Source organism: Xenopus laevis, chromosome 1S, assembly GCF_017654675.1.
Source record: "Xenopus laevis strain J_2021 chromosome 1S, Xenopus_laevis_v10.1, whole genome shotgun sequence".
In the NCBI taxonomy this organism is placed as follows: Eukaryota; Metazoa; Chordata; class Amphibia; order Anura; family Pipidae; genus Xenopus; species Xenopus laevis.
In genome coordinates, this window is record NC_054372.1 from 122,081,265 (window position 1) to 122,099,011 (window position 17,747).

A 17,747-nucleotide genomic window follows, 5' to 3' on the forward strand; every position below is an offset into this window, starting at 1 on the left:
TTATATATTCTGGCTAGTGGTATTGTAAGCTATAGTAACCTAACCTGCTGGGTCACAGTTTTATCAAAATATACCCTATTACTTCCACTTGTGGTGGAATGTATGATTTGTAAAGTAAAGGTAAAATAAGGTTCATTCTTTTATCAAATAGAGAACTGCTGGAATCAAGACGATAATAATTTTACATAGAGAATGGATAGGAAGTATTTACACTTGCGATGCATTGGTTTTTAGTTCACTCTGCTTCCAGATCCCCAACTCAGAATCATAATGATCCTATTTTAACAAGCTAATTTCTTTAAGGGCTCTTACACACGGCCGATTTTGCCAGCGCTCCCCTGCATTGTGCTTTCTTCCGTTCAGCCGCAGGGGAGTGCAGGAGTAGACGCAGTCAATTATTTTGAAGGGGGCTGTACTCACACCGACGCATGTAGGCGCCCAACGCAGGTGAAATGCAACATGCTGCGTCCAAACCTGCGTTTGGCGCTTACATGCGTCTGTGTGAGTACAGCCCCCTTCAAAATAATTGACTGCGTCTACTCCTGTGCTCCCCTGCGGCTGAATGGAAGAAAGCACAACGCTGGGGATCGCTGAAACAAACGAATGTGTGTAAGAGCCCTTAAATGCCATTTGGCAGGAAGCAGAATTAGGAATTAATCTGGATCATTATCTTACTGATGATATAGAGTTGGTATTTCAGAAATATTTCAAGTGTAGTTTTATTCGGGTTTTAGCCACTTTGTATGCTGTATATAGAAATAAATTAATCAGGCTGCCCAACCCATTGTTTGCATGTCAGTTTGACCTGTGACAATTAATGGTTATTTATTAAGTTGACAGTTTCCAAATGAACCACCTGTTTCACAGAATAAGAAGTAGCTAGGGCCAAAGCACTCTAGTTCACTTGTTGGAGACCTTTACATCCTTCTCTAGACACTGTTCCATATTTTAGTGTTAATCTCGGGAGAAGCAGAGGAGAAAGCAAGGGTGATGGAATAATGTAGCTGCATAACACACACAGCTCATTATGGTATTAGGCATCATTACAGCCAGAGAAAAACCAATGTTGTCTTTTGTGGTCTGTATGTTTAGTTTTTCTTTTTACTTGGGAAATGATCTCAGCAGTAAAACTGTTTTGTATTATATATGTGGGTGTATACACAATACATACTGTAATTTAACCATACATTATATCCAATTGAAAAGAGTATATAAATTAGAGTTTGGGAGCAGCCATACTAATTCACTTGTCCAAGGCATATCTGCAAAGCCTACTTAACCCATAGGTTGACAAACCTGTCCCCATGCATTTCCTTATGACTTTTCTACCTATTCTGCAACATAAATATCCAAAAAGCATGTAGTGCTGGTGAGACCTGAAGACAAGTTTGGAGACCTATGGGCTGCCCATTTATAAAAAAATAGAGCTACTATGGGCTTTTGGTAAAGTCTCAACCAAGTTCCAAAATATATACAGTAATTGACAGGTTGTATGCTGTCTAGCTATAATTAAGTGGATTTTAAGGAAAAAATAAACACTTTTTTAAAAATAGGCAAATCCCATACCTATATGTGAGGGGTGGGATTGGTGGGGTATTTTTGCATTATGTGTTGTTTCTAGCACAACTGAATTACTCTTTTATAAAAGCCTAAACCCCCAGACAGGGGGCGTAACTACAGAGGAAGCAGACCCTGCAGCTGCAGCGGGGCCCAGGATGTATAGGGGGCACCACGTGCCCTAATTAATGAGCAATTTCAATATATATTTGTAGAAACAGGACAACCTCTGGATATTGTGGGGGCCTTAAAATTAAGTTGCAGTGGGGCCCAGTAAAATCTACTTATGCCACTGCTATATATGGATTAAAAATGTATCTTGTGGGAAGTGGGGGGAACTACTGTATTACCTGGGTTCATTAGCGGACACAATTTTCAGTTGTATATTACCAATTACACCCTGACAGCATCAGAAACATGTTTTGCCCAGAATACATGGGGCTGTAGCTGTCCATATCAGCAATTTCTCCATTTGCATTTTTTCTTATGGTTTAAAAAACACTGTGTCATTCGCCTAGACACTTTTATTGTTGTAGGTTGTCAATGTGGTCATTTTTATTATGTGTGCTACAGGATGCTAGAACTGTTGCCAATCTTTCACTTTTTATAACATTATTTGACTAGAAACCCCTGCCAAGTCTACTCATCATACTACATACATATACAGTATTTAAATATATATTGACTTGATCATAACAGGATTCACTTACTTCACAATAGTCTCTGGAATTTGCACATATTCCATTGGAATCAGTTCGCTGAGCTCTGCTAATGTGGAGACATACTTTATCTTGCTGCTAAATTTGGAGCTAGAAAATATACATAAAAAATATGTTATTGGTACATAATAGGTGCAAGCTAGGGACATAGAGGAGCCGGGCTCTCAGGTTAGAATGCAGGTAAGAAGTCGATCAGGAGTATTTTCCATGTTTTTGCAACAATTATAGCTGGAATTTTAGGTGAAGTTATATAACCCTTATTTATCAGTCACCCACAGATGCTTTCTCTGTAGGATCCCAGCTTCCCCATCCAACCACCAGACAGGATGTGTAATAGCAAGAGTTGTTTGCCCATCACCATGTGAGATGTGTGCAATATACGGTACCTACCCAGGCCATCCTTATTCTGCATAATTGCACATCTGCACAAAATAAAATATATGGTCGAGGATTCTGTTAACATTGTTGCTTCTATTATAATTTATATCTGTGTAAATCAGGCAATGGTAAGTATTTATCAAGATTAAAAGTAGGTTTGGTGAGCTCCTGTTCTTTTGTTGTGGGGGAGGGTGGTGTTTATTGAATCCCTGAAAATATAATTGGAATATAACTGGAACCATTCCATAAAAGATTACCTGATAAAAGGTCTTGTCAGTGCTAATATTGTCCTGATGAACCACGATGGATGAACAATTATAAAAGACTTTAAATTCTTCCTTAACCTGTGTGACAGGGAAATGTTAGTTACAAGAGCATCATATGGTTAGCTTATTATTTTTTAAATTAAAACTAAAACTACAATTTCTATACTCTCTAGACTAGAAACCAGACTGAATTGGGGCAGATACGGTAAGTACAGACTGGAACTGGAAGAGACGAGTACAGTAACAAGAAAATTGATACTAAAACACAAAAATGTCTTATAGTGAAAACTGCTGATCAAAGTAAAGGTAAAATGTACAGGACAGGAACCTAAGGAAAGAAAATAGCCAGGAGCAAATAAGCAAATAAGAGAGATCTTGTTTTATCTCAGTTCAGCAAGGGATAATATATATAATCAAAATACAACCACAGATACAATTATATCAATTTACATACAAATAATAATTTTTAAGGTGCCATACTAAGGGGTTCAAATGGCCCTATTTTACATAAGAGTCAGCACAGTGCAAAAAAACACACATTTCTTGAGTCCCTGCAACATCACAAATTTTGAGTCCTACACTAGAAACAGAAAAAAGTTTTAATAGAAATGCAGATGTACCCATATACAATTCTTCTATAAACTGCATCTATATAATTGCAGTTAAGAAGACATTGCAATGGGTACAGGCCTTGCATCTACACATCAGTCAGTTGGAGTGACATGAGTAGCTTGCTGGTACAGCACATAGAGAATGCTCTATGGGACATCTATTCAATGACAGGCAAATGTTTTCTTACAATCAGAGTCACAATTAAAAGACACAAACGCATAAGCCCCTTTGTCTTTTTAGCTGAGCCAAGCCACATTTAGTCTGCCAAAGTATTAAATATATTACAGAAAAAAAATCTCCTGATGCTTAAATGTTCTGTGCACAGCTTTTAGCTAATCCTTTAAAGTAATTATACTTCTTTAACTGGCAGCCAAACTTTTCTGGGATAAATCATAATCTACATTCATAATCATACTCATGGCTACTTTGCAAACACATAGGACATGGGGATAATTATTTGCAATTTTCTTAATCTCTTCCATGAATGCTTCACCCAACATTAGTTTTAAGCTTGAAAAAGGCCATGTGCAGACTGAAAAAATTCTTTCTTGTCCATAGTCGAAACCATCAGGAAATAAAGGCTTTTTAATGTTGCTTCGTTTTTATGGTACTGTTCACCAAAGCTAATTCTAATCAAAACATAAACTAAGAGCCTTCTATAAAGCTTCTGTAGACTGCTATAGCAGTATCTCTCAGGCCAAAACATGCCACTTAATCTTCATACAAAATAATAGTAATGAGCATTATAAGGAATTTATATCAGCAAAATAAAAAGTGTTTGCATCTGCCAGAAATAAACTTGGCTTGGTGAACAAGAATAATTGGAAACTTTTGATGTACCTTTTTTTCTTTAACAAGTTTACTTAAACTTTATAGCGAAAAGTATCCAGGCACCTGCCTGTCCAACATCTCATTCCCCAACCATTTAATATGAAGTTGGTCCTCCCTTTGCTGCTAACAGCCTCTACTCTGCTGGGGAGGCTTCTGGATCTTTGAACATTGTTGGTGAGACTTTTTTTTATCAGACTGAAAGATGATGAAAAAATGTTGTCACTCCAGAGGATGCATGGTCCATGGCACAGATCACTAGTAATCCACAGAAACCTAAATACTCATCTCTTTTTGTATTCCCTCGCCAGCTTCATTAATGGGAAATTCCCTGCCTACAAAAGACCTCCAAAGCTGACCATACACAAGTAGATTTAAGTCGACTCTGGGCCTTCAGACCAAGTCATCAGCTTATCTGATCAATTATAGGCTCAGGTGATGGCCTCCTGACAGTTACCTGTCTTTTATTGGACTAATGGCTAAATGATCTAATCTACAAGATTTGGCCCAGCATGTAGGTGGCCAAAGATCAGTTTGGAGATGGCCTCGCCAAATGAGCAGATCTTACTATATATGGCCAGTTTAAGAATGTAAAACTGCCCATAAGGGGTCCCCAAACTTTTATACCCGTGAGCCACATTCAAATGTAAAAAGAGTTGGGAAGCAACACAAGCATGAAAAAGTCCCTTGCGGTGCCAAAAAAGGGCTGTGATTGGCTATTTGGTAGCCCCTGCTACCGAGCTACTAGTTGGGGATCACTGAGCTAAAGTGTCAAATTCATGTGAATGAGAAACATTTGTCAGCACTTAAAATAGTAAATGAGCTTTATGGGCATTTAAAATGGCACACGTCTATTTACACATGAGAAGCTCTTGCTTTTCCCAGTCTGAGATAAAAGATTATCAGGGCCTTTCACATGAGCATTGACACATCCTGTTTAACAGTACCGTAACTAGAGGGGGGGCGGGCCCTGGTGCGTGACACACAGCCGGGCCCCCACCCCCATCCATACGGCGCGCGGGCTGCCGGGGGGCCCTGAGGGGTTGCGGGCCCTGGCCCTGGGGTTGCGGGCCCCCTGCTCCCCCGGTAGTTCCGCCACTGCTGTTTAACATCCTTGGCACAGAGTAGATTAGAATGTGATTAAGGAGAAAAAGGAATTGCCCTAGATAGGTAGGGGAATTGATAAACCAAAGTCAATTATTTGTGGTCCTTGGGCAATTCACAGCGCTAACTGTTGCTGTGAGTTCAAAGAGACCTTTTTACCTCATTTGATGTTTACTCAGAATTCTATTGTGCCATTTCCTTATTAATATTATTGATTTGCTGTTTGCTTTACTTAATAATACTAAACACCGCTCTTGCTTCACATACCATGCATATTAAACTTTATCCCTAAACTTCAGTCTCACATCATCTTTTAAACTAAAGTCTGCTTTTCTGTGGGGTGCTGTTTGTCCCAAAAACATTCTATATACAAAAATATCCCTAGCACACAGAATGTATGTCTCTCAGGGTTCACAAGTATTTGTGACCACATAATCAGATAAAAAAATATACAAAAGAAATAATTAAAGCATTAGAACAAAAACTGGTTTGTGCACAAAAGGATGTCCTTATATTACAAACTTCATTCTGTAAATTTTTAACAAGCAATCTGTCTCACAAATGTAAATAACTAGTGCATGCCAAGCTAGATTTTGATGACGAAATAGATACTGGTCACAGAAAGTAAGATTTTATATCACAGGATTCATTCTTTTAAAAAAACTGATAAATTATCTATTCTGTGAAACAATACTGTCAGTCACATTACTGAACGGATAAGAACAAAGCTTATTGCCCTATAACAAACAAGATGAAAAGTTGCTAGCTCTGCTCCACAGCTTAGCTGTACTTCAACTACTACTAATACTACTTTTTATCTGGTCTACAAATACTAATGTACCCAGAGAGACATTAATTCTGTGTGCTAGGGATATTTTTGTATACAGAATGTATTTGGGACAAAAGGCACCCAATACTTTTCTCCTTTACTTGACCAACACCTCATGATCGTCCTAATGGTCACCTGCCTACAGCCTCTAATTACTGTTTTGGTCCAGGAAAACTATCCTGTAAAGCAGACTGCAATTAGCCATGATCAGTCTTACATGCTAATATTTTTTTCAGTATTTAGTAATTTATTTTATTGATGTATTTAGTTATTTAGTATAACATGTTTGGTTATCCTTAAGAAAAAACTCTTTGAAAGTAATAGGTCTTAAAGGAGAACTAAAGCTTAACTAAAAAAAGGGTAGAAATGTTGTAAATTATGTTTTGGGCTTCTGTACTAGCCCAAGACTACCACAGCCCTATAGCAGGTAAGATCTGTGCCTACAAAGATGCCGTAGTAGCTCCCCATTTTCTTTTCTGCTGATTCACTGCACATGCTCTGTGCTGCTGCCACTTACTGAGCTTAGGGACCGACTCAGGGTCAGCCTGGGCCAGTGGGACACCCTGAAAAAACCTAGTGGGCCCCCTCCAGCCCAGACCTGCTCCCCCGGCTTCCGCATAAACACCCACTCCTGCATGGGCTAGAATTTGGAGGTCGGGAGGGGGCCCCCAGGGATTGCCAGGAGGGCCCTTCATTTTGCAGCCCCTGTGGGCCCCCAAGGCTACAATCCGAACCTGCACAATCTACAGTAAACATAGAATATAAACGTCACACTATAGGGCTAATTAGTAATGAATATAGACAATTACTACATGGCAGCACAGAAACCAGTGCAACTAGCATCAGAATTTAATAAACAGCCTTGTAGCATCAGCTTATATTAAAGACAAACCTCATTTTCTGCTGGATAATTTGCAACAACCCCTAAGCTTAGCTTCTCAACAGCTGCTCAGAGCCCACTGACCATGTGAGTGTCGCAGACACTTTCCAAGATGGTGACCCCCATGTGACAAGTTTAAAATCCTGGATCATTGCTGCTATTGACAAGCTGAAACTTTAGGCTGGTGCAAGAAGTTCAGTATATTAAATATTGCATTTTTAGCCACATTAATTTGTAGGGTCTAGTTCTCTTTAGAGAACTAGACAGAATTTGAATACAAATTGAAGTTGATCTTGTTTTTTTTTTATACTTATTCACGTATTTAAATATTTTGTTGTTTTGCAGCTCTAAGATTTGGAACTTAAATTATCCAGTTGCTATTTGGGTAATTAGTATAGCCACAAGTCAACAGTTTTACAATATAAATGAGAGCAGAATAGTATAGGGCCAATAAACTGCAATTAATATATAGCAAGAACTTTGAAGCTTCAGACAATGTGTGTTTTTGTTACGATTTAAAACTTTTTATTTTTATGTTTAATATTTCTGTTCCTTTAATTTGAGATCTTTTCTGCCCTACATTTGAGCAAAGCCTCTTGTTTTGGTCAATATTTGTATGTAATCTGTATGTTTGAAGTATACACCCTTCTATTGTGCAGTGCTGTGGAATATGTGGGTGCTTTACATTGTCTAAAGATGTCTACAGCGAAATGTACACGGAGAGGGTTATTTTTCAAAGGTCGAATTTTAGAGTAATGTCAATTTCTATAAATTCACGGTACAGCAACTTTGCCAGCAATTTAAATTCGAATAAATTAGAACGTCTAAAATTCAATCCACTAGTCCCGACCCGAAAACTAGAACCGAATTGTCAAATTGTTTGTGACGCACAAAAATTTTTTTCTCCCATATTTTTTGCTGCGAATCTGGAAACTGGAAAAAACTGAATGTTTTCTTGAGAAACACTACTATTTTTTAATTAAACAAGCTGCTGTGTTGCCATGGGGACAGCTATTCAAGGTGAATAGGGCTAAAACGTACGTGTTTACATAACAGCTTTTTAGTATACAGAATGATGGCTTTCGTTCTTTCACTCGAGGTCCCATGCAAGTCTTGTTATTCCTCCCAGACTACATAATGAAAACCTTTGCTAATAAATAGTTAATTTGTAAGCACTTAATCAACAGAATTGAAAGGCAATGACATATGGGGTGCTTTGTCCTTTGTTGGAAATTACCTCTTCTGTGGGCAGGCCCGGACTGGAAATCTGTGGGTTCTGGCAAATGCCAGAGAGGATGCTGTAAGATGCCATAGACATACATTATTTATTGGGCTGGGGGGCTGTTTGGGCCTCTGTGTACTTGAAATGCCAGGGCCGATTTTGATTCCCAGTCCAGGCTTGGCTGTGGGTAACAAAATGTCTCAAAATATATCGGCAACTGTCGGTATAGGAAAATTACAGCGTTCACATTTCTTGCTCCCACATGCAGCGATCCTGTGCAATCGAGCAAAATACCAATATCAACAGATTTCAAGGTGACAAAAGCATCCCACATGCTATTGCCCGAAATGTAAAACAAAATCTCTTTCTCGTGTTACTGGTCATTAACTTTTCTTTGTGTAAGGGACATACAGTACCCCCCTAAGTTTGCCCAGGAGCAGTAACCCATGACAACCAATAAGATTCTTGCATTTAAACCGGTGACTAGTAAAAGCTTCCAGCTGGTTGATACGGTTTACTGCCCCTGGGCAAATTTAGTGCCTCTTATTACATAATCCCAATAATCTATATTTGAAAATATTTTAATTTTGGAATAAGACAATTTAAGTCTCTCATTTTTGGTTTGAAGGCAAAGGCATGTGAATACCTTCTATTTAAAGAAGAATTTCATTGCACTTCTAGCATTGTGAAGAGCTCTTCAGCTTCTGTTAGACCTGCTTTCATAAACGCAACAGTTTTTCAGCAAGAAGATAACAGTAAAAGCCCAGAGATAGCACTATCTATAAAACGTACCTCTGTATTGGGGAACCCAACCTTAATTATCCATGATCCACATTTACAAGCAACACACTTATGAAACTGTTTCTGGGTGATGCAAAATATGTGCTGTGATTGGCCATTTAGTAGCCCGTGGACTGGCAGCCTACAGGAAGCTCAGGGGGAAATTTACTAATGGTAGCTGGCGTAAATTCGCTGGCGTAATTTCACCAAGGAGATAGACTCTGGCGCAACTTCGTACTCTATTTTACGGTCTGGCAAAAGAGCGTTACTATGCAAATTCACTACGTTTTTGCTTTTACTGACTGTTACCTCTATCGCCAGAATTGCAATAGTGCAATAGAATATATAGGAGTCCCTCAAAAAAAAGTTGAAAATTTTTTTTGGCGTTTTTTTCCTATTTAAAGATTGTAAATTTTTTTGGGGGGTATCCTCCTTCCCCCCTACATTTGCTAACATATGGCACTTAAACTATACTGTGGACACATGTGTAGGGCAATATAACAACTTTAGTTAATTTTATTAAGGTTCCCTGGCCTTGTTTAGTGTAATGTATTTGCTGCAGCATATACGGCCATTGTACTTTAACTGCACGCCATATGCTAATTAGCCAACGCTAGCATAACTTCGAACTGGTGAGCGTAATTTCGCTGGTGTAATTTCGACAGCGTTCGGTACCCTGTGCGCAACTTCGGATCTTTGTGAATTAGCGTTGTCCAGGAGAATTTACGGCTGGCGAAGTGTTCTCGATGTGCACGAAGCCTGAATTTTCGCCTGTTAGTGAATTTGCCCCTCAGTTTGACAGTACACCTGATTTTTATGCAACCAACACTTTCCTCCAATGCTGGAATTCAAAAATAAACACCTGCTTTGAGACCACTGGGAGGAACATTCAAGGGGTTGGTGAAGCAACATGTTGCTCACGAGCCACTGGTTGGGGATCACTGCTCTATGTCATATACATGAGTGCCTCTGCCTTATGTACCGTATGTGCCTTATGTTTTACTGGATTCAATTTATTTTTGAGTTTAGTCTGTGACTGATGAAGGGGCACGCCCCCGAAACGTTACATCACTTGACGAAATAAACGTGCAGGGGAGATCCCCGCTACACTAGCCTGTGTTGTTTGGCTAATCTTCTTTGCAGACATTTAGGTTAAAGCCATACAAAGCTGACTCATGTACATACACCATGAAAGGTTCACTCATACATTATACAATATATCAAAGATACTATAATTTAGCTTTAATTTTAGGGCAGTTTAAACTTGTGGCTTCCCATTTCATGACTCAGCAGAGGATTAATCTACCGTTTTTTTTTCAGTTCTGTTGTTTCCAACAAGTACAACAGAACTAATCACTTTTGGCAAATGAAAAGTAGGGGGCAGGTGGCCCAGGGAGACATGCTGCAATTTATTTGGGTATGGGGGCAGCAGGCAAAGTGCAAAAACACAGCACATAATGCCTGGTTTATGTACTTTGCAGCCTACCTTCCCAGTCGTAAATGACATCTATTGGGTTTTCAAAGTGAGTGTTTGTTCTCACCTCCGATCAATCATCTGGTAACATTTCTTCATCCATCCTAAGCCAGGCATTTTTCTTCTTGGAGTAGCACCATTCAAATAGACAACCATATAGTCTTCTGCTACCATAAGCTCCAAGGTGCTGATCACATAGCTGTTAAAACAGGAACACAATTTGAGTGCATTACTTATTTTCCCCTTTAGTTAGGGTTCATGTAGGTGGGTATTACCCAGGGTTACAGAAATACCCTGATAGGAATACTATATTAAAGTGATACTGAAACTAAAAATTTTCTTTTCAAAATATTAATCTACATTAAAAGTTACATATAGGTCACGTTGATCATTTTTTCTTGGTAGTCCTGCTTTTGTAAGTAATTATTACATTAAAGTTTCTAAACCTGGTTGTCCCATCTCAGTCTGTCAGGTAGAGATTGTAATGTAAAAGCGACTACTGCTGCACAAATATTGACAGTCTATGTATTCCTATACTTTATATGCAGGAAAATGTATTGAAAATAGGGATGCACCGAATCCACTATTTGGGATTCGGCCAAACCCCCGAATCCTTTGCAAAAGATTTGGCCGAATACCGAACCGAAACCGAATCCGAATCCTAATTTACATATGCAAATTAGTAGTGGTAAGGGGGAATAATTTTTTACTTCCTTGTTTTCTGACAAAAAGTCACGCGATTTCCCTCCCCGGCCAGGCAGAAGGATTCAGCCGAATCCGAATCCTGCTGAAAAAGGCCGAATCCTAGCTGAATCCCGAACCGAATCCTGGATTGGGTGCATCCCTAATTGGAAATACTCTAAATGCTGTGGGGGGTCTGCCTGTGTCTCGCTATTTGCCTAACCATTCTTCTCTCCCTAACTTTTATAAGAAAAGTTTTCCTGAACAGGTGATATAATAAGCACTATGACATTTTAATTTGTATTGAACCAAGGAATACAATAGCTCTACTGGTATAGGAATGTGATGTAAAAGCACTTCCCCTTGCCTCTGTTGATCAATCTTTGGGATTTGTGTAAAAACACCATTTATATGTTGTGTCTGACCCCCACACCTGTATAATGGACTCCTCTTTATCTCAAAGCCTTACACCAGGATGGGTTTGTTGGACAGAGATCATTATCTCTAGTTAAAGAAATGAGCCGTATTTACAGTGTAGGAGAAAGGAGGTGGAAAATGTAAAAATATATACTGCCCCTTTAATTGGACTCATGTTAAAATAAAGTAATACAATAATGTCTGGTCATTTCTTATGCCAAAGCCTAAGTAAATAAAAATACAGTATAATATATAATATAATAAAAATATAATACTCATAATACATGCTATTTTCATATAATTATGAGAAATATTTTGCTGTCTTATTTATCACAGATACCTATTGTGACACTACACAAAGCAACATATATTATTCATTGCATATTAGGAGAAGCACAAGCAGAAGTGGCAGTTTTCAACGAAGCTTGTTTTATGAACCACATGTAGATGGCCTCAAAGGGAGAAGCATATTTCCTTGCACTTCATAATTTTGTGTTTTCATAAAATGCAATATAAAAATGTACAAGTCACAGCAGAGGGAGAGGTGTTTATATTCTATGTACTCACAGAAAAAGGTTTTCCATGACATAGTTGTAGTCTGGACGGCTGCTATCAGGCAAAAAGCATGCAGCGAACACAATGATGGCATTTATACCTTCACAATAGTAACCTGAAAAAAAGTCATATGCATAAATAATGTGTCCTCTTAAAGTAAAACTATAGCTTAAAACATATTCATAGAAATTATATATATATATATATATATATATTTTTTTTTTTTTTAATTATTTTTTTATATATATTTTAATATTTTATATGCTGCAACAGCTCAGAAGTACAGCCCAAAAGCAATAATGACTTATGTCTTCAAAGTTGTCAACAGCAGCTCTGCACATGCTCATTGTGTTCTGAGCTGATTAGGGGTTGTCAGAAATCATCAAAACATTATCAAAAGCATTAGCAGCTGTTAATTATGATATGAGCTGTTATGTAGTATAAACTCATTATTATTCAGTACAAGTGGGGTTGACTGGTTGAGTATGTGGGCAGGCAGGAGTGTATGTGGTATGCTGGGGGGGGCTTGGTTAAATACTCCTGTCTAAAATGCATCTTTTTGTTTAATTTAACAACGAATGAGGCAAACAAATAACCAAATCAACCATAAAATTATACATATGTTCTATTGTCAAATATCAGTATTATGTAATAATAATAAAAGATAGCATAGCCTTACAAACCGTGCTATAGTGAAGGACATAACCAAATGTAAAAATATATATATACAGTATATATTTGTATAAAACTGTTCAAAAATAGTCAATTCTACATACCTCCATGAGATATAACTTTTTTGTATGGTTCAATGACCTTCATATCAATCCTCTGCTCTTGCTCCCCAATGACAACCGTCCTCCATAGCCTATTATCAGCCCTTTCCCCTTCAGCTGTGTACTCTTGTATAGATTCAAAATCCTCCTGTACAGCTTCCCCACGTGCAGGTTGGTCATCTAAAACAAAATGTAATATAAGGGGCAAATTAACTGAATTCCTGTTTCGATTTCCAAGCATTTACTTTTGAGCACAGAACCTTTTAGACATGGGAATACTGTTTTTTTTTTAATTTAAAAAGTCATAAATTCCATCATATTTTAAGTGTAATAAGTTGTAAGTGTTTCATAGAAGAATAGTTAAACATTTTTAAAGAAAATGCCAACACTGTTTCAGCTCAGTTGCATAGGCTTTGTCAGGCTCAGCAACTGAGCCAAAACATTGTTTCTTTCTTTGCACTAATACAATAAAATATTTTATATGCTCTCAAATTCCTGCTGAGTGCCAAACTTTTTTAATAATAAAGAAAATATAATAAAAATATTAATGTAAAGTAAAGATAATGAACCACATATTGAATGATATCCAACACAATTCAAAACGTGTAGGCCAAAGAAATGAGTCAAATAATTTGGGCAATTTCTAAATTCTTCAGCTCATTGCCACATTTTGTGAATATGTTGTAAAATATTTTTTTCCTGCTGGAAAAAGTCCCACAAAAGTCTTAGAAAGTGCAAAACCAATACATTTAAAGGAATACATAATGTGGTCTAAGGTATCCCTATCTTTATTTTCTTGCACTATTCGCTATTATATGCTGGGCTTCCATGGTTAAAAGGGAAGGTAGAAGGGCCAAAGTTTTATTGGGAGCTAGAAAGAGTGACATGGAGAACTTTTTGGAAGGGTTATGCTGTTCCAGTAACTTTATACTCTGAAAGCACTTGAATACATACTTTTAAAATTTATTTTTTTTAATAAATCTCATTTGGATGTTTATTTAAAACTGCATTGTAATTGTCAGAGCATAGATAAATGGTAGATAGGTAAAGAGATAGATAGATAAATTGCACTAAAACTGAAACTAAACTGTGTCTAAAGCTGAGGAATATCACGCACAGCTACCTAGCTATGGTTGAAATTGAGGTTAGTAGCAATTGGAGTTTGCCTAGCTTCCCAAATGTCTTAAGATGTATAGAGAGGCACAAACAATCAGTGTAATTACTTTCTTCTGAGCATACGCAAACAACAACTATATAATCATATACTGTGTATAACTATTACACACAGGCAAGCATAATCTGATGTTCATATTACATGATGTATTTTTCTTATTAAACACTGTGCTTCAATCAGGTATAGGGATGTAGCGAACCGCCGAGTATGTGTTCGCGAACGCCGTTCGCGAACACCGGCAAAAAATGCGAACAGTTCGCGAACAGTTTGCGAACTTCGAACATCCGAAAATCGTTCGATTCGAACGATCGAAGGATTTTAATCGTTCGATCGAACGATTTTCATTCGAATCGAACGATCGAAGCCATTCGATCGAATGATTTCATTCAATCCAATGGCTTCGATCGTTCGATTCGAACGAAAATCGTTCGATTTTAGCGATCGAATGGTCGAATGGTCGAACGATTTTGACGCGAACGCCTATTGGCGATCGTCGCGCGACGTTCGCGAACTTGCGGCGGACGCGAACAGCCGATGTTCGCGCGAACAAGTTCGCCGCAGAACAGTTCGCTACATCCCTAATCAGGTAGGGTTGTAGTAAAACAAAAATCAATTATGGGGTAGCTGCTGTCTATACAGCGAGTACTGTGCACAGGTCCAATTAAACCAAGGTAAATATCAAAGACATGCACAGTTTCTCGCTTAAAAACATTTATTGGTGCATATTAACCACAAAAACTAACATGTCAATGTACAATTCACACACACCACAAAGCAGTGTCTCCCCCCCAGTCTGCCTACCTGTTGTTAGCCACACCCTCCTTAATCAGGTAGGGTTGGCACAGTTTTCACCCAGACAGCCAGGGCCATATTTATATATAGGCTCCCAAGGGTCTGTGCCTAGGGAGGCACGGTTTTGGGGGCGGCCCTCGGGGTGCCTATTTTTCTAGTTTAAAAAAAACAAAAAAACTTCCCTGTCCACCGCCACGGATTTCCCGTGACGGAGGTGAGGGGTAGGGGGTCCTAGAAAGACTGCAGAAGTGACATCCCACACACAGCACGCTTACGTCTCTTCAGCTGAACACGTGGTGTGACATCAGCATGCACGGTGTGACATCAGTGTGCATGACATAGGGGCTTGTTTAGGTCCGATGCCTTGGGTTGCATCGGACCTAAATACAGCATTGTAGACAGCTCAGGGTTGTTGGAGTGAAAACCGCTTGTCAGGATTTCTAAATTAGAAAATCTGGACAGGACTTTGAAGAGAATGACTGATTGTTGCATCATAATCTTGCCACTGATGTCAGAGTATCTCCCACTAAACATCACCAGACTTCACCATGGTAAATGCCAATCCTTTCAACCAGGCCAATAATTGGATAATTATAAACACCTAGGTAGACCAGTGGCCACAAACACAAATCAGTAAACCACCAACTTGGTCTGAAGTGGCTTTTATTGGCCTGTGTATGTGCAGTTTACAACTTGGATTTTCTCAAGTTCCACTAAATACATTAAGGGACTGATTTATCAATGTTTCAATTAAATTCTTTTCAAAAAATCAACATTTTTGAGGAGCTAAAACTCATGAATTTGAATTATGTCCTGAAAAATGTGTATGATGTTATTTATTAAGTGCAAAAAATTGATAAAGATAAAATGTGAAACATATCACAATAACAATCAAAAAACTGTTCACGTAGTCAATGGGAGCTGCCTATGGCAATTTCAATAGAAGTGTTTATTTTCAACCCAAAAAAAGTTCACATTTTTCATATTCAGACTTTTTAATAAATAAGCCAGCATTGAAAGTTGAAAACAAAAACAGGAACAGGAATTTTCATAAATAAGCCCATTGATGTGCTTGTCTATGCTACAGGTAAAATATATCTGCAGCCATTAAGCATACTGTATTAAATAGAATATCAGCTTTGCAGAAGTGACATGCATGTCGATTTAAATGAAAAAAAGTCTTTTTGGGTTGTTGCCCTTTAAATGAACTACAGAACACAGTACAGCTATCATGTATAACAAAAAAACACATTTTGATAATAATCTGCAAGTCATCTAATGGCTAGATTGAAAATAGTCTCCACTAAGAACACCTGCCAGATCTTAATTGAACGTGGGAGCTTAAATAATTAAACAGGATATGTACATTGGTATTAAAGACGCATTACAGAAATCTCGGTATATAGGAGATTGAGTGCTAAACCGATTAAGTGAATACTGAAGTTAAAAGGATCAAGCATAGTAATTCTTGCTTTCTCTGTTGGACCTTTTCTGAAAAGGTCACACAGTATATCTCCTCACTTTACTGTACTATAAAGGGCCATGTTGTGCAATATTACTATTTACAAATATTTAGATTGGTATCTCCATACCTTAAATCTATTACATTTTTATTTAAACATGAAACAAACCCTATAGGATTGTTTTAGCTCCAATAAGGCTTAATTATATCTATTTTAGGATCAAGTAAAGCACTGTCCTTTTATTACAGCAGATCAGTAAAGAGCAAACAATTACTCTTTTCTATTTTGCACACTGTATTCTGTAACTTAAATGACCCCTGTTGTCTTTTTTTTTATTCTACAATATTGAAGGTGATCTAACGCAAATGATATTATTTACTTCTGCCAAAGCTGTTTTGGACTCAAATCTGAAAGCTCATTTGGGCCTTGGACACTATCACCCCAAGACACATAAAAGAATAAATGAAGTCACAGTTTTAGGTATCTCAATTACCGTTACTTACAGTATGTAGTTTCAGGCACCAGATTGAGCCAAGGAATCACCAGACAGGTTATTGACTAGCAGGATTTCTGCTTGCCCTGAAATTGAGAATTCCCTAACTCTGCTGCTCATATCAAGTTCCATACAAGTTTCTAAAATCCTTATTGTGAGCTTGAGACTAACCAATGAACGAAGGAAAGGATAGGTTTAAACAAAATGAATGCACAAGCCCAGATTGGGAACAATATGCAAAAAGGGGGAAATTATGGTTATTTTGGATGCTCTGTCCTGATTAGTAAGAATAATTTACATTTCCAGACAGCTGCATTTTTTCTTTGTTCCAGGTCCAGACTTCCCTTTATGTTATCTACAGGCAAATCAGGCTGCACCTCTTCCTGTTAAACTGAATTGTCCATTATACTGGTTATCCACTAAATTACATCTATCATTAGCGTTTATCCCAATATTTATTTTTGAATAATGTTGATGAAAATGGAGATAAAAGATAAGGAACAGGATGAAGCTGAGGGTGGAGGGGGGATATGAATAAGCTGAAAGGAGGATAAAATATTTCAACTCAACTTATTTACTGATATAGGCGTTCCAGGACTTTAATAAGCTTCCTCATTCAATACACTTAGAATAATAAAAGCAAAGTATGATTATTGATTATGAGTTGTTAGGGGTGGCATTACCATGATATGATTCTTTAGTAAACGGGACATAAAAATATATTAGGATATGGAAGAGAGAAAGGCGAAT

The 17,747-nt window shown here is 37.8% G+C and overlaps 1 protein-coding gene across 1 annotated transcript in view; it reads right to left on the reverse strand.

Annotated features, from left to right (window-relative positions):
* Positions 1-17,747, reverse strand: part of prune2.S (prune homolog 2 S homeolog) — a 53,661-nt gene that overhangs the window by 9,221 nt on the left and 26,693 nt on the right. Inside the window, exons 4-8 of the mRNA XM_018243855.2 lie at positions 13,079-13,255; positions 12,315-12,417; positions 10,717-10,848; positions 2,912-2,998; positions 2,268-2,366 (exon numbers count right to left, since the gene is read on the reverse strand). Of these exons, the coding sequence (XP_018099344.1) occupies positions 2,268-2,366; positions 2,912-2,998; positions 10,717-10,848; positions 12,315-12,417; positions 13,079-13,255 (598 nt within the window). The remainder of the gene's footprint in view (positions 1-2,267; positions 2,367-2,911; positions 2,999-10,716; positions 10,849-12,314; positions 12,418-13,078; positions 13,256-17,747) is intronic.